The sequence below is a fragment of the Musa acuminata genome, chromosome BXJ3-8, assembly GCF_036884655.1.
Source record: "Musa acuminata AAA Group cultivar baxijiao chromosome BXJ3-8, Cavendish_Baxijiao_AAA, whole genome shotgun sequence".
Classification (NCBI taxonomy): domain Eukaryota; kingdom Viridiplantae; phylum Streptophyta; class Magnoliopsida; order Zingiberales; family Musaceae; genus Musa; species Musa acuminata.
The window spans coordinates 43,965,165-43,992,292 of NC_088356.1; the positions used below are offsets into that span (position 1 = coordinate 43,965,165).

Here is a 27,128-nt window from a genome sequence, read left to right on the forward strand (position 1 = left end):
GACTAATTGATGAACCAATAATGCACAAGTGGATCTAATTCAGTTAGCTCATAATTAATTCATGTTCCCCTTGGGATTAAGATTTGCAGAGTTGAAAACAAAACAATGGTGAGGTCGTCGACTGATCGATCTAAGATATATGAAGTTGAGCAGTTTAAACGACTATCGATCTTCTCAACAACAAACCATAATATCGCAAACATGCTTACGAGATCGAGATCGAACTAAATTTTATGCCGATTGATCGGGACTTAAAGCTTACGAAAAGCAAACAAGTGACCTATCAAGCTTCTAATTTAAGCTTAACATTCCTCCATTGCAAATCTTAATCAAGCAATTCTTTTTCTCATGGCTGCATGCTGAAGACAGCCTCACCTGTGCAAGTTCTACAGATTGAAGTCACAAAAATGCAGAGCTGCATCACTAAGTGTTTCTCAACTCCATTTGTTGAGAGACAACATTGTCAGGGAATATGCCCCAAGGATCCAAGGATGTGAGCCCCATAGTGACAGGAATGTTAGCTGTAATGTTTTAGATCATGGCAACTCAGCTCATGATGGTGCAATGACTGTGCCATATGCACATCTCTTTTGTTCATGTAATCCTTGTACATTGGTTTAAGTTGAATTAAAGTTCCATACATATTTTTATTTTTGTATCCAAATATAAATACCCTCAGACCTTTCATTTTATCTCCATACCTTTGGATCCATAAATTTATTGGATATGAATATATATGATTTTGCAACTAATAATGTGTATCTAATATGGATCCTCAACCTCATTCCTCATGCCTACAACCAACATCTGAACCACCAAAAAGTCCAAATTTCTCCAACACCACATCTGAACCACCAAAAAGTTGGGAGACAAAAATCACAGAATTAATATGGCATTTATTTATAGCATTGATATCTTTGTTAAGCAAAGGATGCTGTAAAAACCTGCCTGCTAAGTGTAATTTTTCTTTCTGCACACAGTGTAGAGGGAAAGAGGAATCACATGCAGTTGTAAGAAAGGTAGGAAAAGAAGGTGGAAGAAAGGAATGTGTCTACAGGGAAACAAGCAGCAAAGAATGGAGAGAATAGCACTGAGTGTGAACCCCACACCACATCACACCCATCACCTTGAAACCAGTGAACAGTATGGTGACCAAGAAAAAGAGAGAGAGAGAGAAAGGTGGAGCTCCATATTACTGCTATTCTTTCTCCCCTACAATTAAGAATTGAGAGAATTGTATTGTGATCAAAATGGTGGCTTAGAATCAACTTTCATTTTGGCTTTTTTTTCCTGCAAAAAATGTGAGGCAATTGCCACTTGAAGACTGCTGATTTTGGTGTTCAAAGAATCTAAGTGTTGCTTAAAAGGCCTCATTAGATGCTGAACAGCAAACAGTAAAAGAGGCAGCATGTGATGCCTCTTTTACTGCTCTTCACTCTCTTCACACTCACATAGCTATTTGTCTCTCTCTCTCTCTCTCTCTGCTTTGCTTTACTTTGCCTCACATATTAAACTTGAAGAAGAAGAAAGGGAGCAAAAGGTGAAGGGTTTGATGAGCTTCTTCTTCTTCTTCTTCTTCTTCTTCTTTCTTCTTCTTGAGGAGCCAAACAAGAACTGGCTTTAGCTGAGCTGCTCCCATTCTGTACTGTGAGGTCCATCTGCCTTGCTTTCTTGTGTCTTCTCTGGATCAGTAGACCTTTAACACAGCTGAGGCATGATGAACAAGGAGATGAGAGTGTTGGGAATGCTCATTCTTGTACTGATCTTGCCGGGTGGGTGCAGCTCTGCTTCAGCCTCTTCACCTGCAAGTGGGTGTTCTGCTCTTTCTTGGCCTTTCTATGCTGCATCACCAGCTCATTCTCTTGTTGTTTTGGTCTAGTAGAGATTGTTGGTGTGGCCGTCTCCAATGCTGCCTCTAATGCTGCCTCCTCTCTGCTGAAGAGGTTGTGGTCTCTGAAATCTACCACAAAGACTGGTATACTCCATTCGACCTTGGCTCCTCTTGTTTCCCTCAGCATGTTGCTGACCTGATTCCACCCGCATTTCCTGCAGCCGTCTCCGGCCACCGCCCACTGATGAAATTTGAGAGCGGGTACACTGTCGAGACGGTGTTCGACGGAAGTAAGCTCGGGATCGAGCCCCACTCGGTTGAGGTGACGCAGAGTGGGGAGCTGCTGCTTCTGGATTCGGTCAACAGTAATTTGTACCGGATCTCGTTGCCATTGTCTAGATGTGAGCTGATCTCTTTGCCTGATTTCTTATGGGGGCTGATAGGGTTCCTTAGTGGTCCTTTGCACTTATATTGAGCAGCAATTTTCTTAACGATCGAAATTGTTTTGCCATGAGGAAGATTTTTTGTGTGTTTCTCTTGAGATGCTGAGTGAACTGTAAGATGGTGAATGGATCCAACTATCTGAGGCTGTTCTTTCTGTATTTGTTAAAATGCTCAAGTGAATTGCATGTTATTGTGTGTATCTAATTTGTTGTTTAGCGCATTAAATGACCCATGCTACTTGAAACTCCGACCTTTTGTTCTAATTCTAGCTACTCTTGTTCTTAGGTCTGCATTCTTGTATGAATTTTTCGAATGTGCATCAGTTTTTTGTTTACATTGTGTTTAATTCTTGGAACATTCTTTGGAATTGTGTGTCAAAACAAAAGCTACTTTTTTCTTAAATTTCATGCTAATATTTGTCTTGAAACCTTTGTTCCATCCCAAGAGCTTACAGAATCTAGTTGACTTCAGATGGTGAAAGAACTTAAATTCTGTTTTTTTACCAGATTGCATATCCATCTGTCGAGTTTGTAAGCCGATCATAGTCATGCATTATGTTGATAAATGCAGATAGCAGACCTAAGCTTATTGCTGGTTCTCCAGAAGGGTATGTTGGTCATGTAGATGGAAGACCACGCGAAGCGAGAATGAACCATCCGAAGGGCTTTACAGTCGACGGAAGGGGTAATATATATGTCGCGGACACAATGAACATGGCCATCAGGAAAATTAGTGACACAGGTAAGAGAGAAGGCATAAAGTACAATCAACAGATGCATCATAGCTCATTGCAGATTTTGCTACGAAATTTTTTTGTTCACAAACAATACATATTTTGCACATTGGAAGCTAGAAATGTGTTGATATTGATAAATGATACTACTTCTGACTTCATGCCACAGTGAGCTGTTTGATAAATGGAGTCAGATTATTATCCCTTAATAGAAAACATAGTTGATAAGTCCTTTTTTGAAATTTTGGTGCTCTTGATATAGTTCCTTTCAAGGACGAACCTTGGTACAACGGTAAGATCACTCCTTTATGAGCTAGGAAATTAGAATTCAAGTTACAGAAATAGCCTTCTCAAATTAGAATTCATTTGAGGTAAAATTGTATGCTTATTTAGTTACTTCAGAAAAGATGCACTTTATTGGAACAGGAATATATTTATAGTTTCCTATTTTTATGAATCGACCATAAATAGCTGCATCAAGAGGTCCCATTGTCATGGATGAGTCCTTGTAGCAGGCTCTATGGAGGAGTCACCAACTTAATATTTTGCTTGAGGTATATGTATTTGTGTAGGGGCGACGACGACGATTGCTGGGGGAACGGGGAGTAGAGGAGGGCATGCAGATGGGCCAAGTGAAGATGCAAAGTTTTCGACAGATTTTGAAGTCGTTTACATTGCTAGTAGCTGCTCTCTTCTAGTTGTAGACAGGGGAAACTCTGCAATCAGGGAGATCCATCTTAACTTTGATGATTGTGCACACCAATATGAAACTGGTCTCCCTCTTGGTATGAACTTTGACTTTTTTTGGTTCTCCTTTCTGTTGAACATACAACAGTACCGATTTCTTAAAGTCAATTACATGAAGTTCTTGTTATATGCCTCAGACATTTTTGGAATATGTTCTAATGCTTGTTGGATCTACCAATACAGGAATAGCAGTGCTACTTGCTGCTGGTTTCTTTGGTTACATGCTGGCTTTACTCCAAAGGAGGGTGGGAGTAATGGTCTCTACCAAAACTGTGAGTAGTCTTTGCTTGGCCTTATAGCAAATTATTCTCCATCATTTCTACATGTTCAATCTATTCATATCAATGCTGGCTTTGTGGAAATTGATATAAACCCTCTCACCCCACTTAAGATGTAACTGCAATATGTATATATGTGTATACATATGTATGCACATATGTTAACGCAAATTAAAGCAATTATATTAAATTAATCGAAATGAGATGAATAAAAAGAAACTTCTGAGGTACTAATGAAATGCTTATTGGATCCAACCATTTCTAGAACCTTCTGTTTACCAAAAGTGAAAAAATTTTGTACAGGAATCTGTAACCCCTACAAAAGCAAGCATGCCTCCACATCAGATACCAGTTAAACCATCTATAAGACCCCCACTTATCCCTGCCAGAGATGAAGCAGAGAACACAGATGAAGGACTCTTCAGCTCAATTGGCAAGCTTTTATCAGGAACATGGTCGTCAACAGCAGCAATCTTTGGTGCAGTGTTCCCAGTCTTCAGAAAGAAGCCAAAAGCTGTACAATATCAGCAGCAGCAGAGAGTGAATGCTTGGCCTGTGCCAGAGAGCTTTGTCATCCCCGATGATGAGATACCGCCACCGCTGGAGACGAGAGCTCCCACACCTCACAAGACTTACGCATTCATGTCAAAGGAGCCAGAAAAGATCCACCACATCAGACATGCACCACCTTATTTTTCCGGGTGGGGCACAGAAGCACAGCAGCAGCAGCAGCAACAGGTACATCAACGGCAGCACCTTCGACAGCACAGGCAGTACTCGTCGGGCCCTCAGACTTACTACGAGCAGAGCTGTGAAACAACCAATGAGATCGTGTTTGGAGCAGTTCAGGAGTCGGATAGCAAGCGGAGGTCAGTGGAGATCAAAGCTTTGAATTATGGGGATCCAATCTACGAGCAGTATGGCATGCGCACCCGAAGTAGTTACAGTGGTTATGGCAACTACTAGATGGCCACTGCAATTGTTTCTTGTCCTTCTCTTCCATGGAAAATTTTCTGTCAGTTCATATGTGGTCTCTTTCCTCTTTCACATGTCTATAAAATGGGTGAAGAACCAAGAAACTGTGGAATGACTTGTTGAAACTTGTAAGAAGCTTCCTCCTTAGTTTTGTAAGAGAAATCCAAATGGTTCTGTAAATTTGTAGTTCAATTGCTCTTTGTGATCCTGTGTTTTTATTTCGTTCAGCTGTCTTGGGTGCCGTCTAATTGGTAATTGAATTGTGTTTTCCATCTGATGAAGACACTTTTGACTAGGTGAGCAAAAATTTGGTCTGTCCAAGACTTTGAAATGCTGAGTTAAAACCTCCATGTTAAAATGGTATCATGTGATCAGGGTTCCAAGAATGTTTCACTCTTAAAGAACCAGTTTTAGCTTTTCCTAAAGATCAAACAGTATCTTTGAGAAGATTTTGGCTTTCACCAATGTAGATTAGCCTGCAAAAGAAGCACTTTATAGTAAGTGGTCATAGGATTGAAACTTGACCCATGAGGTTACTAACACAAATAAGATCTTCCTTGTACAGGAGAAGAAACACCCCATTGATAATTTTTCTGGACTCAAATCTAAACAGCAATAGAAGAGAGAGATGTGCACAACCTTGTAGAAGAATGAAGCCTCTGTCTACATAGCAGCATCATCAAAACATGTGCCCTTGCCCACAGTACCAGTAAAACTTCCATCTTCTCATCTTCTGCTGTCATCAAATGGAAGAGACACAGTTGTGAACTTTTTCCCCATAAGATGAAAGGTCAGAGGATAACAAATGGCCCTTCTGTTTATTGGGCAGCCTCATCATCAGTAAAAACCAGAGTGGGATGGATTGTTATCTGTACAGTTCTAAGCACAAGTAGCCCCTCTTTAGGAACTGTATGTCAATAGTTTGCCAAATACCAAATAAATCATTATGGTCAGGTCCTTGTTACTATCTGATTCCTTGGTGCATAGTGGTGATCAGACAATGGCCTATTACTTCTATGGAGTCTTGCATTCTACTTCACTGGCAGCATCTCCATCTATATTGGATAGCAAGAATCCAGACTGCTAAGCAGATGGAAGCCAGTTCAGCAGTTGGTGGCTGACCTGAGATTATACAATGAAACAGCTCTTGATCGACAAAAGATCATAACAACATAAGCCACTGGGTTTAGAGAAATCATACTATTTAGCTTTAGAAAGACTGTCAAAGAATTTTTAACAGAAACATCGATAAACAGTAGCTTAACTCAAGATCTCATTTCTGGAACTGGCAGCGACTTTGACGAGAGACACAGAGCTTTCAGCTCATTACAAGGAAAGCAAATGCTGCAACATTGTGAGAATAAGCATTTCAAGAATGGAGCAAAGAAAAGAAGACCAGATAATAAATCTGCTACTCTCCTTAAAATAACTACTTTGATCTCAAAAAAATGCCTCACAAGTCCTAAGTGACAGTTTCATCTTGATTACACTACATTATTCATATACAGCCCAATACATTATAGTTCTGAGGCCAATCTAACTTAAGCTTCACATGTGTATCAGCAATTCCAAAGAAAAAGTGCACCCTATGGCATTTGGGGTGAATCAATGCAGACAATCTCATCCAAGCAATTAAAGCATGTTAATGTCATGACTTAACTGTTGATCATTCAGGTTGCAGAGGAGCAAAGTTATCATAATGTCAAAGCTCACCGTATAATATTATGCTCATAAGACATCTTAAGAAGGTTGTTCACACTGGTGATCTACAGATTAAAATTAAGCCGATAGGTGAACAAGTTTCATTCTTTCTACATGTTTCTGCATGTGTGCAACAAGTGATTGATTGAAGGTTTAGTGATTCCAAGATGGCTTCTCAAACTTGTTATTCCTAGATCTCCTTTCCATGGAAGAGAATCACTCCGTCATCTCGGAACTATCCATAATTTTCTATTTGTCCTCTCTTTTTTCTCTAGTTCATGGTAAGGAAAGTTGAAGATTCTTTAAAGAGAGCAAAGTAGCTTTAACAAAAAAGGATAGGATCAAACTGAGAAAGAGAAAAATAATTCAAACTCAAGTAGCAAAGACCTCTCAGAAATGGTAGCATAAAGCCAAAATAGCACCAGTTACTTTCAATCCTCCAGCTTCCTGAAGTGGCAAATGTGAGTGGTTCAAGTACATGTGTTCAAAGTCTATCTTCTATGAGTCTTATTACCAGAACTATGTTTGCTGGTCCTCCAATCTGCTTTAGTCATTTATCCGAATTTTCCGCAAGCTGAAGCATACATTATAGACTAGTCACATAGAAGATATATAAAGTTGCATCTAAGCATGATAAGTAAGTCCTGTATTGGTGCAAGGATCTCTAATTTCTTGATCTCTCTAGTCCTTCCTACTCATGTTCTCCATTCTTTAATTCTTTATATAACTCATTCTATCTCCTCCTATTGAAATATTATAACTATAGACATAAGGGTGTTAATAAAGCCCTTTTCTATGTAGTTTGATCATTTTGACCGACAACTGACATCCACAAGCTCCATCATTTGGTTCACTATTTCAAGTTCAGATATTGTATTTCATACAGTATGTCGGGTCGTGCCAATGAAATCACGGATGAGAGTTGCATTTTTGGCAATGACTTACTATCTTTAATCGATACAATCTATTGAAGCTTCAAATATGGAGTTTGATAAGCAAACTCCATATTCCTTTTTGTTCATTACGATTTCTCATGGAGGTTCAACTACGAGTTATCGTCAAAACCAGTGCAAAAAAGATTCTTGAGACTACAAGGATGATTGCAATTCTTTTCTTTTTCCAATATGACTTACTCTCCAGACAATAAATAACAGAAGTAACAGAGAAGTTCAATTTCCATATAATTTCATATATAAGTCAAGCTTCTAGTCATGCTACAATATATTAAGCTTCAAAGTCTTCCATTAACCACAGAAGATTACAGAAAATGCCTTTGTCCGACATGTTTTTGTCTGCTACCGATTGAATTTTCTCAAAAAGATGAACCAGAAAACAAGAGAAAGCAGAGACCATGCTACAGACCACAAGCAATTTATTCAATAATGAATCTACTAATACTAGAATAGCTTGTACTAACCATTTCATTTCCAGCTCAAATAGATGTATTTGATCCTTTCCACATTGCAGAGATCCTTTGAAAAAAAATGGTCTACTTTAGTGCTTTAACAGAGGAGGATCGAATTGAAACTATATGACCGACGATACAACCGCCCCAATATTGTCCAAACTCGAACTGTGTCTTGTGACAGGAAGTCACTAACAAGCTTTTATGGATTCTCATTCTATGGAAGAGAAACATCACAAAATATAATAGTTTTCATGTTTGTACACTGTGTTGTTGCAAGTAATGCAACTAACCTAATTGTCTATATTAATCCAATCGCGAGAACATGGTTTTGATATACTTGGCAGAATCTTATCTAGACTTTATAGTCTCTGCTTATTTTTTGGAATGAACAAAATAAAATGCAACTTCAAAAAAGAATTCAAAGTTCATTCTTTGGAACCTAAAAAAATCATAAGCTTTTGTATGAAGTGGATATTTCAAGGAGAAGGACGCATACATTCTCCACAGACGACAGTCTGGATCAATGATCTGCCGACAGGTCCTTCCAAGAATTGAACACCACAAGAACCACAAGTGTTGAACATTATCTGATCCCACTAATATCTTTTGTTCATCAACCATCAACAGAAAACTCTTCCTCTTGACTTCAGAATACCAAATTGTGGTAAAATGGGAATAATACTTGTAATGTTATAGAAAATTTTCAAGCATCACCAACTCTTACTGTCTTCCATGGCGAGTTTGTATCCAAAGCAGAAGTATCTGAAGACATGGAGACCTTCCCCTTCTTATTAGACCATAGCCAGACTTTTGACACTGAGAAGCTTTCGTGCCTGCTTCCAATACTTAGTCTTTCGCCCTCCACAGCCTCATTTCCTGGAGAATTACCTCTTGCATCAGTTCCTCTGATTCCTCTTCCATCTCCATTCCTCAGAGCAGAACAGCCCTTGAGAGCCACTTGCAATTGGGCATCAGCAACCACATACTGATAAGAGCCCATGGAGAAGCACCTCCTTGCAGTCAAGCTACTGCTGCTGGTCTCCCCTTCCTCTCTTCTCACACTGCCAATGGCGATGCTATTGTCCTCATTACAGTCACCACCAACGTTTCCATTACCCAGTTTCCTGAACTTGCCAAGCCTCACATGGAACACTCTCCTCCTGTCGGCCGCAATCTCGTCCCCTTCGTCCGCCGCCACCGCAGGGGAAGCTTCTCCCTCGTCAGTCGAGTCCCCGAGATAGAAGAACACCGGGTCCTCGACCGCCATGCCCTGTAGGAAGAGCGACCCCCGGCAGAGCGGACAGGTGGAGTTGGAGAGCAGCCACGTGTCGATGCAGCTGAGATGGAAGGCGTGGCCGCAGACGGGCAGCAGCCGGAGCTCGTCCTCCCCGTCGAACTCGCACAAGCAGACGGCGCACTCGAGCGGCTCCTTGGAGCCGACCACGTCCTTGTACAGGAAGACGGGCAGGGCGTCGATGAGGGCCTGGTCCACGCCGGAGTCGTGGAGATGGAACAGCTGCTGGAGCTGGCGCTGGAGCGCGTCGGAGCCCGACAGCTCCGGCGCGGAGCGGGATGAGGAGGGGCGAGGGTGGCGCTTCCTGATGAAGCATCTGAGGATAAAGTGCAAGAGACCGGAGATGAAGAGTAGGACCGCGAGGACGACAACGATGAAGAGGACTGCAGGGCTCATCCTGCTGCTCGGAGAAGACTCTGATGGAACGGAGTCACTCTGAAATTTGTTGAGGAGATGAGTGGTGAGGGGAGACACCACCTCCATGACTGCTCCGAGAGCGAAGACGAGGAGCTCTGGGCGACTGCCACTGCATGGCAACCATCTCCTACGTTACTTGACCACCAAACGCTACTCATTGCAGGAACTAGAATTCTTGGCTCTCGGGACAGAGAACCCAAGCAGGTGAGGAAGAATCTAGGACTTAGATATAGCATATCTTGACATCAATGGAATTGCCACCTACAACAGATGGCAACCAAGCTCACTCTGATCACAACACACACAGCAAGAGGATACAGATGGCAACAGGAGAGGGTGCAAACATGTTCTCGTTCTTTTCAGGACAGCTCCAGTAGTGGTGGATGTGAAGAGGTCGGCTGTGGGGATTGACGTGTGTTCTTGACAGCTTCTTTAGGTGCATTGCACACAGAAAATATAACTCAATTTCCATCTGAAACAGTAGCTTGTTACTGTAGATTTCTTGCTTGTGGAGAAAACATGTTTTTGGTTTCTACAACACCTTAAGAAAACTGTTTATGTTTACTATTATCTAACAATAACCAAGTTGTTAAGTAGTGGATAAAATAAAGGAATAATCTTTTACCTGCAAAATTATGTAGAAAAAGTCATTTAAAATCATTTGACCTATTCTTTTTTGGTCTGTATGAAACCCTAAATAATATGTAATCATGTTGTTGCATTTATATTTTGGTTTAGTAATATCATAAAAAACAAAAACAAACCATGACTAATCCTCAATCAATCCATATTCCCATGCACTATGGCTCTCTCAAAGCCCATTATAAGGCCCATTTCCATCATATGGGCCTGCGAGAACTATGTTACCATTGCCCTCTCTCTCTCTCTCTCTCTCTCTCATACAAACCTTATCCTAATGGGAGACCAAAATGCTGGTATCATTACTAGGGGCAAATTAGGACCAAGAATAAGAGATGCTTCCTATTAGATTTTTCTAAGGAACATACAAGAAATGTTAGATGTTATCCCCACAAAGAACTCTTCATAAGGCCATGACATGACTTAACATACCATGAGTTGAGAGATGGAGTCAGTAAGCATGTTTTAGTGTTAGATTTCAACCTATATGTACAGACTTTAATCCTTTCGACTCCGAAAATAATAATAATAATTATTATTATTATAATATACGATAAATGAAAGAAATATGCCTCACCTAAATCGAGTGTTGTAGAGGGAAAGAGAGAGCTAACATTGACAACGTCTGTTGAACGAGAGAACCCAAGCTTTATAGCTCGTAGTCGAGGGTTAATGGACGGGCAACGTTGAAGGCGACAAAAGCTATAGCAACCATGTCAATAATGCCAAGTCGTCGTGCATGCAAAAAATGATGTGACGTTTGATGGGAGAAGTCGACCATCTCACTAGCAATCCAATAAAGTCGTGCCTATGAACTCTCTAACATTGCACGTGCCTTGATATTATCACATATCTGCCAATCCATGGTTGATAAAGGTGAAGAATAAGAAGAAGAGTAGGGCTCTCAGGATGATGTAATTTGGATTGTAGAAAACGAAAGTAATCATCAAAGCTTAGCACGTAGCTGATTGATGTTGGAGTTTAGCTTGCGTAGCACCGAAGTGGTAGCTGTTTTAGGGCCCATTAGAGGGAAGGAGACATGGCCAACTTTGTCGAGAAGATGGTGTATGGGAGAGTGAATGAACTAGAGAGAGGAGAGAGCTGCTGGTTGTCCATGGCAAAGCACGGTCCATCGCAGAGAGGGAGAGGGAGAGAGCAGTGATGGACTTGGCTTTTTCTTGCTTAGCTGTTGTCGAGGGTTAGAACGGGACGGGGCGCACATGGAAGCACATGAATTCTCTCTCTCTCCATGAGACCCATCCCGTTTCTGATACTGATAAGAGGGAGAAGGGGGCCATGCTAACTCCGAAACCCCACCTCCCACATGCACACAGCTCACTGTGCCCACCCACCTCTCTCTCTCTCTCTCTCTCTGAGGCTGCCTTCTTCCCAAAGAAACCTAGGAAACCAAGGGTGTAGAGTACTGTTGATTCATGCCCATTTGGCTCTTTGCGTCCTCAAGTATCTCATTCCAATACAGTTCGCCACTGCAGCAATCGCCCAGTTTGCACTCATCTGCTGTCTGGATGTCCTTCTGATAGTTTCTCAGGTTTGAGAACTCAGTCTAAGCACTGTTAGGATCTTTATGCATCGTCAACATTTCTACCAGAGACTAAAAGAGGAGAGAGAGAGAGAGAGAGAGAGAGAGAGAGAGAGAGAGAGCAAGAAATTCTTGCCAACTAAACCCAATGCGAAAGAATGTTTGGAGTCAAACTGAAATCAGCTTTGTCAAACGAGAAGTCTAAATGTAGCAGCAAAATTCTTCACTGGCAGCAAGAATTAGTTTTTAATTTAATGTTCATGAAAGAATCTGAAGCAGGATTAGATGATGATAATGAGGAGGAGGAGAGTAAGATAAGCTGGTTGGAGAACCACAAAACAATGATGAACTTGTGATCCATGCTCTCATTTGCCGGTTGCAGCTTAAACATGAACATGCAGGATATGTATCTGCAGCTGTAGGCCAAGATATAATTGATGCTCCCCTCCCCTTGAATGAGTGGCTCCCACCTACATGTCGTATAGACCCCACAACATGTGGAGACACGTGTGCACCATTATGCTTCCACCTGCTCAATATATTTCTACATTTATATATACATATAAATGATTGCCATCACAATCTTTCAACTCTTCCGATATAGTCTGCATTGTAGCGAGCATTATTTAGCAACAGAACATGTTGTCAAACTATGTAGAATCAATATCTATCGTCAGTCACACTGTGACTTTAGTATTGTATTCTTTTACTGCAAACATAAATACGTGGAGTTGCAAGGGTTCGGATAGCTTGCTGCAGTCATAAAGATCATCAATCCCATCCCCTCTGTTGCAGGCTAATAATGGAGGCGTTAGGTATGACAGCTGCTTACAACCGGAACGTCAAAGAAGACATGCATGCATGCATGCAGGCGAGCTTTTATGGGCGGTCCGCTGGACTCCAGCGCCGTGTACCGTCAATTTTCGTGCAAACCCATTAACGCGGAGTGGCGGTCCATTGGAGATCCTACGGCCGTGAGTACGGGTCCCCACGTGCGAGCGAGCCTTCGAGGACTACGAGGACTCACGTTGTTGTGCATGCACCGGACTGAACTCTCTCTCTCTCTCTCTCTCTCGCTCTCTCTTTCCCCCCGTGTATGGTAACATCTCACACGCTGTCCTAGACGTGTTGGAGCTGTCACACACGTGCACATGATGTGACGTGGTGTCCTTCGTCGCGGGGCCCATTCCGGCTAGGCGACAAGAGTCTCCCATGCTTAGAATTTTCGTCCATTCGGACTCTCTCTTTCTGCCTCTTCTCTCTCTCCTACACACATCCCTATCTCTTCCTCTATAAACTCCCCCAGATCGCAGTGCTCGCCACCAGCTACCGGAGATGGACGGGCGGCGACGGCAAGAGGCGGCCAGAGGGAGCCGCGACGAGCTCCCTAAACTCGGTGGAGCGACGAGCTGCGGCGGGCCTCGCCTCAGCCATCGAGGGAAAGGGAGGTTCGCCGTAGGCGGTTCGCTGCGGCGGAAGGTGAGGGAGCTGCGTCGGCTTGTGCCCGGCGGAAGGCAGCTGCCCGCCGAGCAGCTTCTCCTGCACACGGCCGACTACATCCTCCGGCTGAGGTTGCAGGTGCAGCTCTTGAGGGCTCTTTCCAAGTTGTACACGCCATGATATATCCATCTATATATATATATATATATATATATATATATATATATATATATATATATATATATATATATATATATATATATATATATATATATATATATATATATAACTATAACTATATATATTAGTTGGTGTATTATTACATCGTTGGCGTATGTTTTTGGTGTGAATCAATCAACTCTCGCGATATCTGGGTTGACTAAATTGTGGATGGCTTCTAAGAGTACTTGTATCGATTAATAGGAAATAGAAAATATAAGAACATTTGTTCTTCTTTTTCTTCCCTCAATCAACCATAATCACTTTTGTATAATTAGACGCCGATCGATGAAAAAAAAAGAAGCTTTTTTCATATATTTTTGTTCAATTCATGTATTGAATCCTAATAATATTCAGAGATTTATTAATACTTTCACTTTATAATTCCACTATTAGAGCCCATTTGTGGGATTGACCCAGATCGGTCAGACTTGAAGTAGGCCTTCGGATCGTGTAAACTTACGGCCCAGATCTTGAGTCAGTCATCTCGCAGCAAGTAGATTCAACCCCATATTATCTTCAACAGCTGAAGGTTCAAGACATGCATAGAACTAAAAGCAATTCTTGTACTCAATTCAGTCAAGGGAACTCCATTTTCATTTGGAGAAGATGAACAGGCAGTTTTAGTAGGGTCTGCAACCTTACCAGTTTCCTCAACATTTCTGCTGTTTCTTCATCAAGAATGGCTACTTGTTCCTTCAATTTATAATCATTATGATCTACTTATTGCCCGTAACCACTGGGTCCTCAAAAGAGCAGCCACTGGCACTATGTACAGGGCTTTGGCAAAGCCCAGGGTTATGAATCCTAACAATCAGTTTGCGGCAACATTCCATGATCACCAACATGCATATCAAATGGTTTTTCACATGTTTGTGCAAATTGTGATGCTTTTTCCACCTGTGATAACCTTGATCAGTAGAACAAAATTGGCTTTTGTTTTTTAGACTGATTTGGAACACTGCTCTTCTCATCCTAAACTGTTATGGTAGGCAACTCTGAACACACACTAGCAGCAGCAACTTTGCAGGTAAATTTGACTTCATAGTAAAATCTCATGTTGCAGGTTTACCAGGCAGAGGTTTGCATGCTGATGTTCTAGTTGATCCAGTGCGTTTATTTCTTAATTCCTTCAGTAACATAAGAATAACCTGGTTTGACTGGCCCTGAAACAGGCTGCCTGACAGAATTCGCATCAATTTTTGACATTTCAGCTTCAACCTGTTTCTTCCAAGTGCCAAACAAGACTCCTAGCTTTCCTCTGGATCTACATATTATTGTGACTGCACAAATTATTCACCGACTTAACAATGTTACAAATCTGCAGAGCATTTAGGTTTACAGGCAACTTCCAACTGCACAAAGCATTATCTGACCAAACAAATCTATTTTTTCAGTTTTACCAAGTTGCATTAGATTCACCAACTTCTCAACCCCTTCATCGCTGACAACCCCACCTCTTTCTGCATTTTGCCACTCTCTGCCTGTCTGTTGTCAAACATAAAGGTAATGGAATCAACCATCATCAGGTTTACCAGAATACTCTTACTTGATGGTTTCTGCTCCCTGATCTTGCTTTACAGGCTCTGTGCCTTGATCTCACTTGATAAGCTCCAAATGGTAATCACTTCTCAGCCTCTTACTTTCCTTGGCATGAGAAAGGAATGAGGTGCCACTATTTTGCACACTATCTGAACCATCTATTTCTGTTATTTAAACAATCTCTGTTTTTATGTTGTCAAACATAAAGGTAACGGAATCATCATCATCAGGTCTATCAGAATGCTCTTCTTTGATGGTTTCTGTTCCCCGATCTTGCTTGACTTGCTCTGTGCCTTGATCTTGCTTGATAGGCTCCAAATGGTAATAACTTCTCAGTCTCTTACTTCCCTTAGCCAGAGAAAGGAATGAGGTGCCACTATTTTGCGCACTGTCTGAACCAAATCCTAACTGTTGTGTGCTTGCAGAAGTGTTTCTGAGATTTTGGTGAATGCCAACCTGACCACACTGCTGCATGCATTTCGAACCAAGTGTTGTGCAAAAGCTGATCTACTTCTTCTGGATTTTCCTGAGGAAGAAAAAGGTGAAAGGCTAATCACTATACCAAAACTCATGACTAAATAAAAATGATATGCCCAGATACTACCATAAATATTAAAAATGGGTGAAAATATCATGTTGGCATAATCCTGATCGGTCAACCACATTCTTATTAGCTATATCATATACTCTATTACCATTGTGGTGTAAGGCTGACCAGTGTGCTGACACAAATGACTAAGTAAAAATGATGTGCCCTGCCATTACCATCAAGCAGAGATGCAAATAAATGGATAAAAACTAATGTTGACATCATCTTGATCAGTCAACAACCAGAAATGCTTGTTACCAATGACATATACTCTCATATAAGGTCTGTCGTACTGAAGCATACCGCCCGTACCGAGCGGTACGTACCGGTCCTACAGGTTACCGATACGCGAACCGCCCGGTACCGCTACAATGCTACAGTACTATACTATAGCACTGCTACAGTATGAAAAAAAAATAAAAAATTATTCGGTACACCAGGGTGTGCGCTCGGTATGCCCTGATGTACCGCCCGGTACACTGGTACCGTACCGTATCGAGCCCGGGTCGAAACGTCGGTACGGTACGGTACAGCGAACCTTACTCTCATAAGATAGTACCCCTGATGGAAGCTCATCACCTTTGGGTAAATGAAACTTTAAGTCCTTGTGGAAGCAGTAAAAAACCTCATTCAAAAAATCAAGCAATATGCCTTTAGCAAGCTTCATGTGAGCATATTAGTAGAAACATCTTACTCATTAGTCCATATTTGTGTGTCTCATAAGCTATTTAAAGAAAGTTTTTTGTTAATCTCTTTGTTTAAAAGCATGTCAGGACAGCCAATTTAGCACAAAGTAAGATGGTCCTAGTTGTCTCCAAAACAAGAGAATGATTTCAACGAAAGGATGAGCATTTCCAAACTCAAAAGGAGCACAACCACCAATCCATATCTTCCATCTGCACTGCAGCATATCAATATATCATAGAAGAAAAAAGGAAACGAATTCGTAGCATTCATTCATAGATCATAACTGGTTGATATGAGCACAACAATCTTGGATATTACCACTTTTGATGCCAACATGAACAATCACCACATCAAATTCTTGTAGTGAAGAGAAAATGAGCAAATCCCATCTACCCGTTACTCAAAACACCTGCCCTCAACGTTTTCAGTTACCCAGGAACAGGACTAATTTTCTACGGTGAATGAATGAAGGAATTGCGAAGATTCTGGATCCAGGGTAATCATGAATTAAAGAGGCGCTAAAAACTAATAGCCGAAGGAGGATACAAGAACCGAAGAACGATCAGAACAGCAACATCAATTGGCCGACGACAAAATTAGTTGCAGAGCTAAAAAATCATACCATTAGCCGCAAAAACGGTTCCTTTTCCCTAAAATCAACAAGCAAACCTTAATTCATCTCTCATTTATTCATAATTAAAAAAATCGTGATGAGAGCAGTCAGAGAGAGAGGGGACAGCCACCGCCTTCTCGCGAGCTCGACGGTGATGCTTCTTCTGGCATCAGTAACCACAAAAAGAAGAGATGAAAGATGATGAAATCGGAGTATGGAACAATTCAAGGAGACTATTAGAGGTAGGGAGGAAAAAAACCTGAGAGCCCGACCGCAGGCTCGCGAAGAGGATCGCAATCTCCGGGAGACGAAACACGCGATCGACGAACTGTGGAGGGAGGGAGGTTACGAGACGCGCTTGCGGGCATCATAAGATTTGTGTTCGGCGTCAAAAATACTACTTTCGACAGTATTCCGTCGGTACCTTTTATTTTACTGGGTGAAATCTCGGTCCCACATTTGGGCCCATTGCAATCCTTAGACACAGAGCGGATGGTAGGAGTGCGAGGATCCGAGAAGTGTGGATCTCGTTGCTTGCTGCTTTATGGATCCTTGTTTTAGATCCGATAAGGGTAGGGTTTCGTGAGGTGTAATCTCTAAACTCTGCGTTCTTGACGAGCCTGCGTGCGCGATGGGGTGCTCTCATCCTGCGTAGACGAAGAGTCACCGGCGAACGCAACGATGCATCCTGTTCGTCAACCTCCTCTTCTCCACTGCTTCCGTGCCGCGCTGTCGTCTCGCCACCCTCTCTGCCTCCTCTTCCTTGCGCCCAGGCCATCGCAGTCCTCGCCTCGCGCCTCAATCTCCGCGCCGTGGCCACGGCTAAGGCCCCTCGGAAGGACCAGGACTTACTCTGTCGCCACGAAGGTCGCGGACGAACCGGCGGCGGAATGGAGTGGTGGCGGCGGCGACGGCGACGGTGACGGCAACGGCAGCTACTTCTTCGCGGGAGAGGGTGTCTCTTGGAAGTCCCTGGGGATCTCTGACCACCTCAGCCATGTTCTCGCCAAGGCCTCGCTGCTCAGGCCCTCCCTCGTCCAGGTTCCCGCCGTCCCGTGCTTTCTCTATCTATAGTTTTGAGTAGCAACGGTATAGTATCTATATGTTTGAATAAATGCGTAGAAGAGATCGCATTAGGTTAGGAAGGATCAGGATCGACCTGAGAAAAACAGATACTGTTGGACCTGATATTTGTCTAAGATACTTGGCCTTCTGTTGTGTCTTGGACGCAGAATCTTGATATACCTGGGTGATCGGAGTTGAGATATTTTATTTTTTATGCGATGAATTAAGAAAAGAAGAAAGATGTAGGTTGAGTGGGAGGCATTTGCAGTCTCTCCAGTGAACTGAGAGGGGAAAGAAATGCAGTCTTTCTGATTCTTAGAGAACTTATATTTAGTGGGGATTCTTAGATGACCAGTCCATAGAACACCTTTGTGTGAAAAATCGCTGACTGGGTTGGCTTCAAACTATGTTTTTCTTTGCAGAGAGAATTACCAAGTCGAGGGAGGTTGTGCCTTCCTTTTGGAGCAAATAGTCCTAGTTATACACCAGATATCGAGCAATAAGCAATTTAGCTGCATTTTTAGCATACAAAACGTCAATGCAATTCTATCTTTTTTGTGAAAAATCACTGATTGGGAGAGTTTTGCAGAGAACTGTTTTGCAGACAATGTTCTGTTTTGCAGAGAGACACTAAGTTGGGAGAGTTTGTGCCTTTCTTTTGGTGCAAATAATCCTCGTTATACAACAGCTATCTAGAAATACAATTGTAGAAGGCTTTAAATGTCTTCAAACATCAAGAAAGTATAGATGTTAATTAATATCGAGTTCTGCTGAAGGATTTCTTTTGTTCCTCAATTTTGCAAATGCATGCAACTCTGTTTCATCCCCTCCTTTTCTTCTCTTCTTTCTTTCTATGCTAGATTGAAGTATACATTATTGTGGTCACATATCTGAAAATGCCATTCCACTTGTGGTGCTCAAGTTAATTATTCAAATTGCATTACTGCACCTTACATATTTCCATATTTAGTATGATTTGTAGTGAAAAGATTAATTCCACTGGGTGTGTATATTGAAGTTCATATATGGTTTTCGTTTCAGGCTGCTTGTATTCCTCATATTCTTACAGGGAAAGATGTGATCATTGCTGCAGAGACAGGTAGCGGCAAAACACATGGCTACTTGGTTCCATTGATTGAGAAGCTATGCAGGAATTTGGATCCCAATAAAGGAACTGATGTTTCTAAAGGAAATCCTGAAAAACATAAAAAGACTTATCTGGTCCTGTGCCCTAATGTGATGCTATGTGAGCAAGTAGCTGACATGGCTAATAATCTACTGGATGATTCAGGTGAATCACTCGTCAAAGTTGCTGCAGTTTGTGGACGAAGGGTAAGTGTTTTTTTTTTCCCATCTATATTGCTTTTGAGTTTTGATTATGTAAGTTATTTGGCTGATGTCAGTTAGTGATTTATCGATCACCATTCAGCAGTTCCCCATAACTTTTTAAAATAGTCACTTGATTTGTGCATCTTCATCTGCAAGTTGCTTCTTCTGTCTAGTGGATTTACACTGTTAAACAAGATTGAAATTTAGTTCTTACTATTCACTGGATGGATTTTTAATCAACAAATTTAGGCCTTTTCTTTTGTTTGTCTAAAGCTACTTAATATAGCAGCAACTTAAACTCTGTGGAACCTGCATACAGGTTGCATAAATCCAACTAGTCCTGCAAAACCCGCTCCACACTTTTACATAGCTGACTTAGAGTTATGAGTGATGATGATCTTGCATTGTTGTTCTAATTTTGGCAGTACTCAAATGGTAACTGCAGGAAGGGCCAGTTGCTCAGCCAGATTTTTTTTTTTTTTTAATCCAATCCAGTTGTTCTTTTAAATTACCTGTTTGACTCTGACTTGAACAGTTCCACATGATAGCTAACTCAGATTTTTATGTGATATGTCTTTGAATGATGAAACATCTTGTATTGCTCTTTTAATTTTGACAGTTCCCAAATTTTGAATGCAGGGATGGCCAGTTGCTCACCCAGATATTCTTGTCTCCACTCCAGTTGCTCTTTTAAATTACTTGTTTGAATTTGACCCTGAGAAAAAACGGCGTGCTAATTTCTTACAGAATATCAAATCTGTGGTACATTCATCTCTCTGAAACTTATTTTGATGAGCTAGAAGTGAAGGTTGTTTTTTTGCTAGGTTAATTTCTTTCATGACAATTTGCTTTTTTGTTAAAAAAAGGAAACTGGAAACTGGTTATGTTCTTTTTTATGCTTATGCTTTTAGTAAATGAATGTTCATGACATGATGGCAATATCGATTCATTGCTTATATTAAATGTTTTAATGGTTTTTTTTACTGATATACCTGTGTAATTTTATATTAAATGACACTAGGTTTCCAGAGTAATTTTATGTCATACAATATCATGTACCTGCGTTTTTTTTACCGTCATTATTTGTGATAGCTTAAAATATAAAAGTTTCATTTTTCTAGGTAAAATTTAATATGCCTATCCTTGTCAAATATAGGTGTTTGATGAAGCAGATATGCTTCTTTGTGGAAGTTTTCAAAACCAAGTTATCCGTCTCATTAACATGTTACGTTTTGAAGAAAAACTAGTGTCCAAGATGCAAGATTCTGCAAAAGAGTCTGTGATTGATGAAGACAACAAGTGTAATATGGAATTAAAATCTGATGATGACAACTATAAGCAGCTTCTTAATAATGATGAGGAAGACGGTGACAACTGCGATGATGACGAAGGTTTGGAAAGTGAGTCAGAAGAGTTGAACACCAGTGTGAAGGACTGGAAGAGGGTTAGGAAAATTTATACACGCAGCAAGCAGTATGTTTTTGTTGCTGCCACACTTCCTAGTAGTGGCAAGAGAACTGCTGGTGGAGTGCTGAAACGAATGTTTCCTGAAGCCATTTGTGTCAGTGGAAGTTTCCTCCATCGGCACAATCCTAGGTCTGCATCTTCTTCTTGATTTATTAATTGTTGTTGTTATGCCCTTACAGTCTGTAGACAAAGCTTCTTCTTTAACTGTTATAGAAGTCTTAAAACTTCGAATAGACCATGTTCTGATTTATCGTAAATCCTGGGAGAAATTTGTGCTTTGATAGGTACCTATCAGTTGGTTTTTAAGGTTGTTTTGCTAACTGGAATACCAGTACATAGTGACATCCAATGAAGAGCAATGACTAGATCTAGCCCACAAACAGTATTATATATGTGATTTGTACATACAACTGGATTATGCTGTCCACTGGCCTGGTACAGCAACACATCCTTTACATCAACTAGTCGGCGGATATAAGGCAATACATCTTTGCCAGCCACATGATGGAGGCAGCCACTGGGCAGAATGGTCCTGGAACCAATAATTATCTTTCATGGAATTGATTGGGCTAGTAGCTACTTTATGAAACTCTTAGCAGTCATAAGTGTTGCACTGTTGCTATTTAAGAATGACATAGTGTTCAGATGCAAGTAACTTCTGAGGGAAAAGAACTCTGCAGGGTTCACAGCCCTCAACACTGTATCCCAATTAATTTATGCAAGGTGAATTTTGCAATCAACTTTTTGTAGGATGCTCACTTGTAATTCTATAATAATGCTTTTGCTATATTTTTTGTGATTGTTTTTCAGGTTGGAGCAGAGATGGATAGAAGTAACACCTGATACACAAGTTGATGCTCTTCTAGATGCAGTGAACTATGGTTATAGATGTAAAGCTCCAGATTCTCATGTCGATGCAAGGAGAACCATGGTCTTTGCTAATACTGTTGATGCTGTTCAATCAGTGGCAAAGATATTGGAAAGAGTTGGTCTTGAATGCATTTTGTACCACCGGGAAGGCTCTTTGGAGGAACGAACAAGTAATTTGAACCGTTTCCGCAAAAATGGTGGTATATTTGTCTGCACTGATGCTGCGTCTCGTGGTCTTGACATACCAAATGTTTCACATGTCATTCAGGTATTTAAATGAATGTTAAAATAAATAAGTATGCTTATATTTAATTTATCTTTAGGCCAATTATGTTGAAACCTTTTGTTGTGGCAATCAAGAAATGAAGTCTCAGTTACAGTGCCTATGCTGGTTGACCATTGGCAGTCTATACATACTATACTGAGTTGTACCATGATGGTTGGTACCACATTGTTACATGTTTCCTGATTAAATATAAATGCAGAAAAATATTTGTGTCTTTTGCATTTAAAAGAAGCTAACTATATGGCATGTTTTTTTCACTTTTGAATCTCAAAGGATGATAAATGTCCTATTGGCACAAGACAGACCATATAGTATTCTATGTTATGTAGTACCAGTTCTTTATCCATGTTGGCAATTCACTTATGATAACATATGATATGTTATGAACTAGCACTTTGCTCATAGTAACAATTATTCATACTAACATGCATCATTATATGGAGTTTAGCTCCAGGCAGGGTATATTGCGTATGATGAAAAAGTATAGGTGAAGACAATTTGGGCGAGATTTACTTGTTATCTTTGCTATCGTTCCATAAGCCTAAACCACATTTGACGACTAAATGTATTCCTTCTGTTTCCCAATGTTAGGCAGAGTTTGCAACCTCTGCTGTAGATTTTCTGCATAGGGTTGGGCGCACAGGCAGAGCTGGTCAGTTTGGAACTGTTACAAGTCTTTATACCAGATCAAATCAAGATCTTGTATGTGCTGTTCGTCAGGCAGAGAGGACGGGCGAGCCTGTGGTACGTTCCGATTCAAGTTATGTTTCATCAGGACCGAGCCAATATGTGACATTGCCATATTCTTGCAAAGTAGCAGCATGTTTTAATAGTGAATCAGGACAACTGCATGAAATGTTTGTAATGTCAGAATTAGTCTTTTTGGCTCGACTCACTTGAGCTTGTTATACCACTATAATCCATAACACTATTTCTTATCAACTTGCAACAATATTGCTAAAATGGCAACATGTTGATTAAGCAAAATAGAATAAGTTGCATGAGATGTTATGATTTAGCAAATTAGACTAAGCCACATGAAAAGTTGTTGATGTTTCTTAGCTTCTAATGTTATTGACCCCTGATTTTCCCATACAGGAGAATGCATTTAGCAGGAAAAGGAGCTTCAGAAATAAACTTAAGAAAAGAGGTATGCTGCAAGTACAAGCTTTTCTTTCTTGGCTTCTTTTGATTCATTTCCTCCATGTCTATTTCTATAATTACACTTGACAGGCATGACAGTTATATAATCATGATTAGCATTTTTCTGTGCCACTCATTTTTAACAAGACCATAACATATCATGTATACCCAAAGTTCATGTGGATGATATATCTGTCATACCTGTATGTAGTTAACTACTTTATTTTTTTGCACAAAATGCTTTCTTGCTTGAGAATGATGTAAAGAGCATTCTGTTTGTCACTGTGTTACCTTTCTCTCTGCAGTAAGATTCACATCAATGTTAATCCAATCTATAAAACCTCATGATTGCTAACTTGTGTTTTCTTATCATACCGGCCAGTATGAATACCATGATCATAAACCATCATTGTGTTATCAGCACTTTGTAAAATTGGCAATAGCCAAGCGTCTGGTCAACAATTATTAAGAACTATTCTGGCTCTTCTAAGCTCTCCAACTGTAGACTTTGTTGCATACATGATGTGTACGAAATAATCATTTCTTTTAAGTATTAGATCTTTGCAGTTAACCATTTCTATCTGCTGACTATTTACAGGTCGAAATACATCTGAAGGTGCATCTTTGGCTTCAGTATAATGTAGATCGAGATTTTGGAACAAAAGAATCATGCAGACAGTAGTAATTTATTTGGAACCACAGCCATGTAATATGTTTGTAAATCAGCATTATCCATGTTCAACAAGCTTTACATCATCATGTATCGTTTTGATATATCTAGAGAAACAAAAGTCATTAATGTATGCCTGGCTAGTAGGCTCTGCCATGGCAAGAATCTTGCCAAGTGATTCTTTTCTGGAAGAGGTACAGTTGTTGAAGATTTACATGTTTGATAGTTCTTCCCGAGGAACAATTGGTTTTGTTATTGTATATGAATTCTTGAAAGAGAAATGTTTTCAGGGGGCAAATTTCATAATACGATTTTATTTTTTTTGTATATTACAAGTGTAGATAGAACTCGATCCATAATATCAAACAATAAGGTCTTAGTCATTTTTAGAAAATTTATCGGGTTTGATACATCATCAATGAGACTAATGTTTTATGTATACTTTGATCCGATAGCTTAATCTTTGCTAAGTATATCTAATTCACTAAATTTAATATTTTAAGTGTGCAAAATTATTAGGCATAGCAAAATGGGATGATGTTATTACCAAAATGATTTTTGTGATTGAAATTATATATGTATATATATTTATACATATATATGTATATATATGTATACATATATATGTATATATATGTATACATATATATGTATACATATATATGTATATATATGTATACATATATATGTATATATATGTATACATATATATGTATATATATGTATACATATATATGTATATATATGTATACGTAAACATATAAGTATATATATATATATATATATTTATTTATTTATATGTATATGTATATATGTATATATACATATATATAATATTATAAAATGAATAATTATTTTATATTTATCCTTCTATCTTCAAGTTGAGCATAAGCATAGTTTTATCATATACAAAAACTGCATATAAGTCATAATAATTAATCTTTATCAGTGAACTATCATTTGACTGTTTATTGAAACTCCAAACCAAAGTAATATCATTTAAAATTTTATTATGCGCATAAAAATAATATGAATATTTAAATATCAATAATGATAAGGTTAACTCGTCGCATAAAAAAATTATGAATATTTTTATTTTTAAAAAATAAAAAAATTATTCCATCAAACATATACTCTTAAGACATTCAATATGAGACCTATCACTTTTATTATATTACATTAACCAGACAGACATCATTTATTTCATTCTGTGTCTTATGTTAGATGCAGTAATTAATATTATTTGAGTTTTTCCCTCCTCATGTGCTAGCAATATTCTACTAAACTTCTTCTCAAACTCATGTTGAGTTCATACCAATGTACCCAAAATGTAGCAATCTAATCCTAGAAAAAAGAAATTACTCCACAATTCCAAAACCTCCACACCAATGTCTCCAATATTCCCCTATTTTCTTGTTTATCTATCTTGCAGGAAATTTCTCCATGTTTATACAGTCTAAGGGGAAAAGACTAAAACTTATAACCATCAATTAAATGATATGTCCCAAGCAATGTAGCAATTTTATGAAATGATCCATAAGCTCTTCTTTTATAGTGTCTAATCGTGTTTCTCCCCTTTAAGACTAACATATACTTTTGAATTATTAAATTAATAATCATTTTACTTGCATGAAATCTTGGCCATTGGCAAAGTTTATTTATAAGCAAGATTTTACATTTCAGCAGTCTTTGGATGAAAGGAAAAAAGATTATGTGAAACTTTTAGGAATTTTGAGGAGCTCTTAAGGTTTTCTCTAATAAATCCAAAGAGATATTATAATTATTTTTTACATAGTAAAAGCTGTATTTGATTATATATTCAATAGACACAAGTAAAGAATGTTAGAACCACATGCACATCATTTCTTTAATTATATTATATTAACCATTCATTATTTTAAGGGAAAAAAAAAACCAAGTGTTTTTCCTACAATTTTGTGGCTCTAAATCCATATGTGAAAAAGCATGCCATAATTAAAACTAAGATAATAGACATCATCTTAAAGAAGTGAATAATACAAAATGCTATTATCCATCACATTGTCAATCTCCCATCAACTAGCAGCAATAAGTGGCATCACATGGATCTACCAAACACCCTATTGGAATCTTTAGCAACCCTAAGCTCCTAATTCAATGCAATCAACATTCTTGGAAGAGAGACACTGGAGAAGGCAGATGGTAGTACTTCAAACAAGATCCAAGCTCAAGTAAATCCAGTTGAGATTTGATTTCTATAAGCTATATTCTCCTCCATTCTTCACCTGTAACTTCCCTCAGAAAGAATTTGCTTGCAGATAATAAGGTTATGATCCTTACTATTCAACTAGCTTGATGTTTGAGATATATATATAATGTTAGGAAAATGACAAGAGATAAGGTTATGGACCTTGAAGAAGTGAACTTGGCTGGAACATGACAGCAGATTTGGATGGTTAACAACAACAAATGATTTATTTGTCCACTTCCTACTTGTTTGATAGGCAAGTGATGAATTCCCCAAGAGATAGAAAGGCCTAAATGATTACATGGTAGAAGGGGCCTGACAAAGTAGAATAATCATAATACATCAAAACCAACACATATGATGAACTATGCATACTACTTTTGAGAAAGGAAAGTGTGCAACAATATTCTCAGTTCATTCTGTGACTGTGTAATTCCTGTTCTATACAGAAAGAGTTCTTCTCCACCTCATACGATGATGGTGTTTCTAAACACTAAGCCTTTAGGAATGATAAGTATCGACTCCCTCAAACCTATACAGGAAAAGAGTGTGCACAGCTGGTGAGATCAGAGTTGAGTTCATCACTGTCTTCCCCACATTATTGTTCTTAGAATTAAGCAAAAAAATCACTGGATCCTTCGTAATCGCTATTTCGTATACGAAAAATCTTTTCGACCAACCATGCTGATTTCCTGAGTCTTAGGATCAGCTAGAAATAATCATACAAGTTTATCCTATGATAATAAGATGCAGACAGATAAATATGACCAGACAAGTCCATGTTTTTCTCATTCCATATGCATATACATATATTTGACATTGATAGACACTGCTACACCTTCCACTTGACATTTGCAAGTGATAAGTGTCTGTCTGAATAAGACATGAAAATGATATGACATGCTGTAGGATTTATCTATCTCATTTCAGCACTGATGCAACTGTTAAAAGAGTTCAGTATTTTGATCATGAAA

The 27,128-nt window shown here is 39.4% G+C and overlaps 3 protein-coding genes and 1 long non-coding RNA gene across 6 annotated transcripts; 2 read left to right on the forward strand and 2 right to left on the reverse strand.

Annotated features, from left to right (window-relative positions):
* The first annotated feature begins 1,572 nt into the window (after positions 1–1,572).
* On the forward strand, positions 1,573–5,235 carry LOC135645003 (uncharacterized). 3 transcript variants are annotated; one of them, XM_065163023.1, is made up of 7 exons: positions 1,573–1,808; positions 1,880–1,975; positions 2,053–2,232; positions 2,846–3,016; positions 3,581–3,793; positions 3,939–4,027; positions 4,337–5,235. In XM_065163023.1, exons 1-7 carry the CDS (start codon positions 1,715–1,717, stop codon positions 4,997–4,999), a joined length of 1,506 nt encoding a protein of 501 aa, XP_065019095.1. In that variant the 5' UTR covers positions 1,573–1,714; the 3' UTR covers positions 5,000–5,235. The 3 variants fall into 3 exon arrangements, with proteins under 3 accessions (XP_065019095.1, XP_065019097.1, XP_065019096.1); XM_065163025.1 differs by having other exon boundaries at positions 2,900–3,016; XM_065163024.1 differs by having other exon boundaries at positions 1,883–1,975.
* Positions 5,236–8,526: 3,291 nt separating this feature from the next.
* Positions 8,527–10,777, reverse strand: LOC135644661 (RING-H2 finger protein ATL47-like). The gene has a single exon (XM_065162441.1). It carries the CDS (start codon positions 9,892–9,894, stop codon positions 8,821–8,823), a length of 1,074 nt encoding a protein of 357 aa, XP_065018513.1. The 5' UTR covers positions 9,895–10,777; the 3' UTR covers positions 8,527–8,820.
* A 3,225-nt stretch (positions 10,778–14,002) lies between these two features.
* On the reverse strand, positions 14,003–17,483 carry LOC135643998 (uncharacterized). The gene is made up of 2 exons (XR_010498390.1): positions 17,357–17,483; positions 14,003–17,260 (listed from the first exon to the last, which is right to left on the reverse strand). It is a non-coding gene; the product is annotated as an uncharacterized LOC135643998 (long non-coding RNA).
* Positions 17,484–17,684: 201 nt separating this feature from the next.
* On the forward strand, positions 17,685–24,141 carry LOC103995200 (DEAD-box ATP-dependent RNA helicase 22). Its single transcript, XM_009415736.3, has 8 exons — positions 17,685–18,138; positions 19,204–19,494; positions 20,131–20,253; positions 20,648–21,087; positions 21,769–22,096; positions 22,706–22,858; positions 23,213–23,264; positions 23,856–24,141. The coding sequence occupies exons 1-8, from the start codon at positions 17,779–17,781 to the stop codon at positions 23,894–23,896; spliced, it is 1,788 nt and encodes a 595-aa protein (XP_009414011.2). The 5' UTR covers positions 17,685–17,778; the 3' UTR covers positions 23,897–24,141.
* Positions 24,142–27,128: the final 2,987 nt, after the last annotated feature.

What these genes read in the sequence shown, in the direction of transcription:
- LOC135645003 (XM_065163023.1), top strand. Translation starts at nt 1,715, where the DNA reads ATGATGAACAAGGAGATGAGAGTGTTGGGAATGCTCATTCTTGTACTG. An exon ending in TTCAGCCTCTTCACCTGCAA is followed by an intron (nt 1,809 to 1,879) that starts GTGGGTGTTCTG and finishes GTTTTGGTCTAG; the next exon opens with TAGAGATTGTTGGTGTGGCC. An exon ending in CAGGAAAATTAGTGACACAG is followed by an intron (nt 3,017 to 3,580) that starts GTAAGAGAGAAG and finishes GTATTTGTGTAG; the next exon opens with GGGCGACGACGACGATTGCT.
- LOC135644661 (XM_065162441.1), bottom strand. Translation starts at nt 9,894, where the DNA reads ATGGAGGTGGTGTCTCCCCTCACCACTCATCTCCTCAACAAATTTCAG.
- LOC103995200 (XM_009415736.3), top strand. Translation starts at nt 17,779, where the DNA reads ATGCATCCTGTTCGTCAACCTCCTCTTCTCCACTGCTTCCGTGCCGCG. An exon ending in CTCCATCGGCACAATCCTAG is followed by an intron (nt 21,088 to 21,768) that starts GTCTGCATCTTC and finishes ATTGTTTTTCAG; the next exon opens with GTTGGAGCAGAGATGGATAG. An exon ending in AAATAAACTTAAGAAAAGAG is followed by an intron (nt 23,265 to 23,855) that starts GTATGCTGCAAG and finishes GACTATTTACAG; the next exon opens with GTCGAAATACATCTGAAGGT.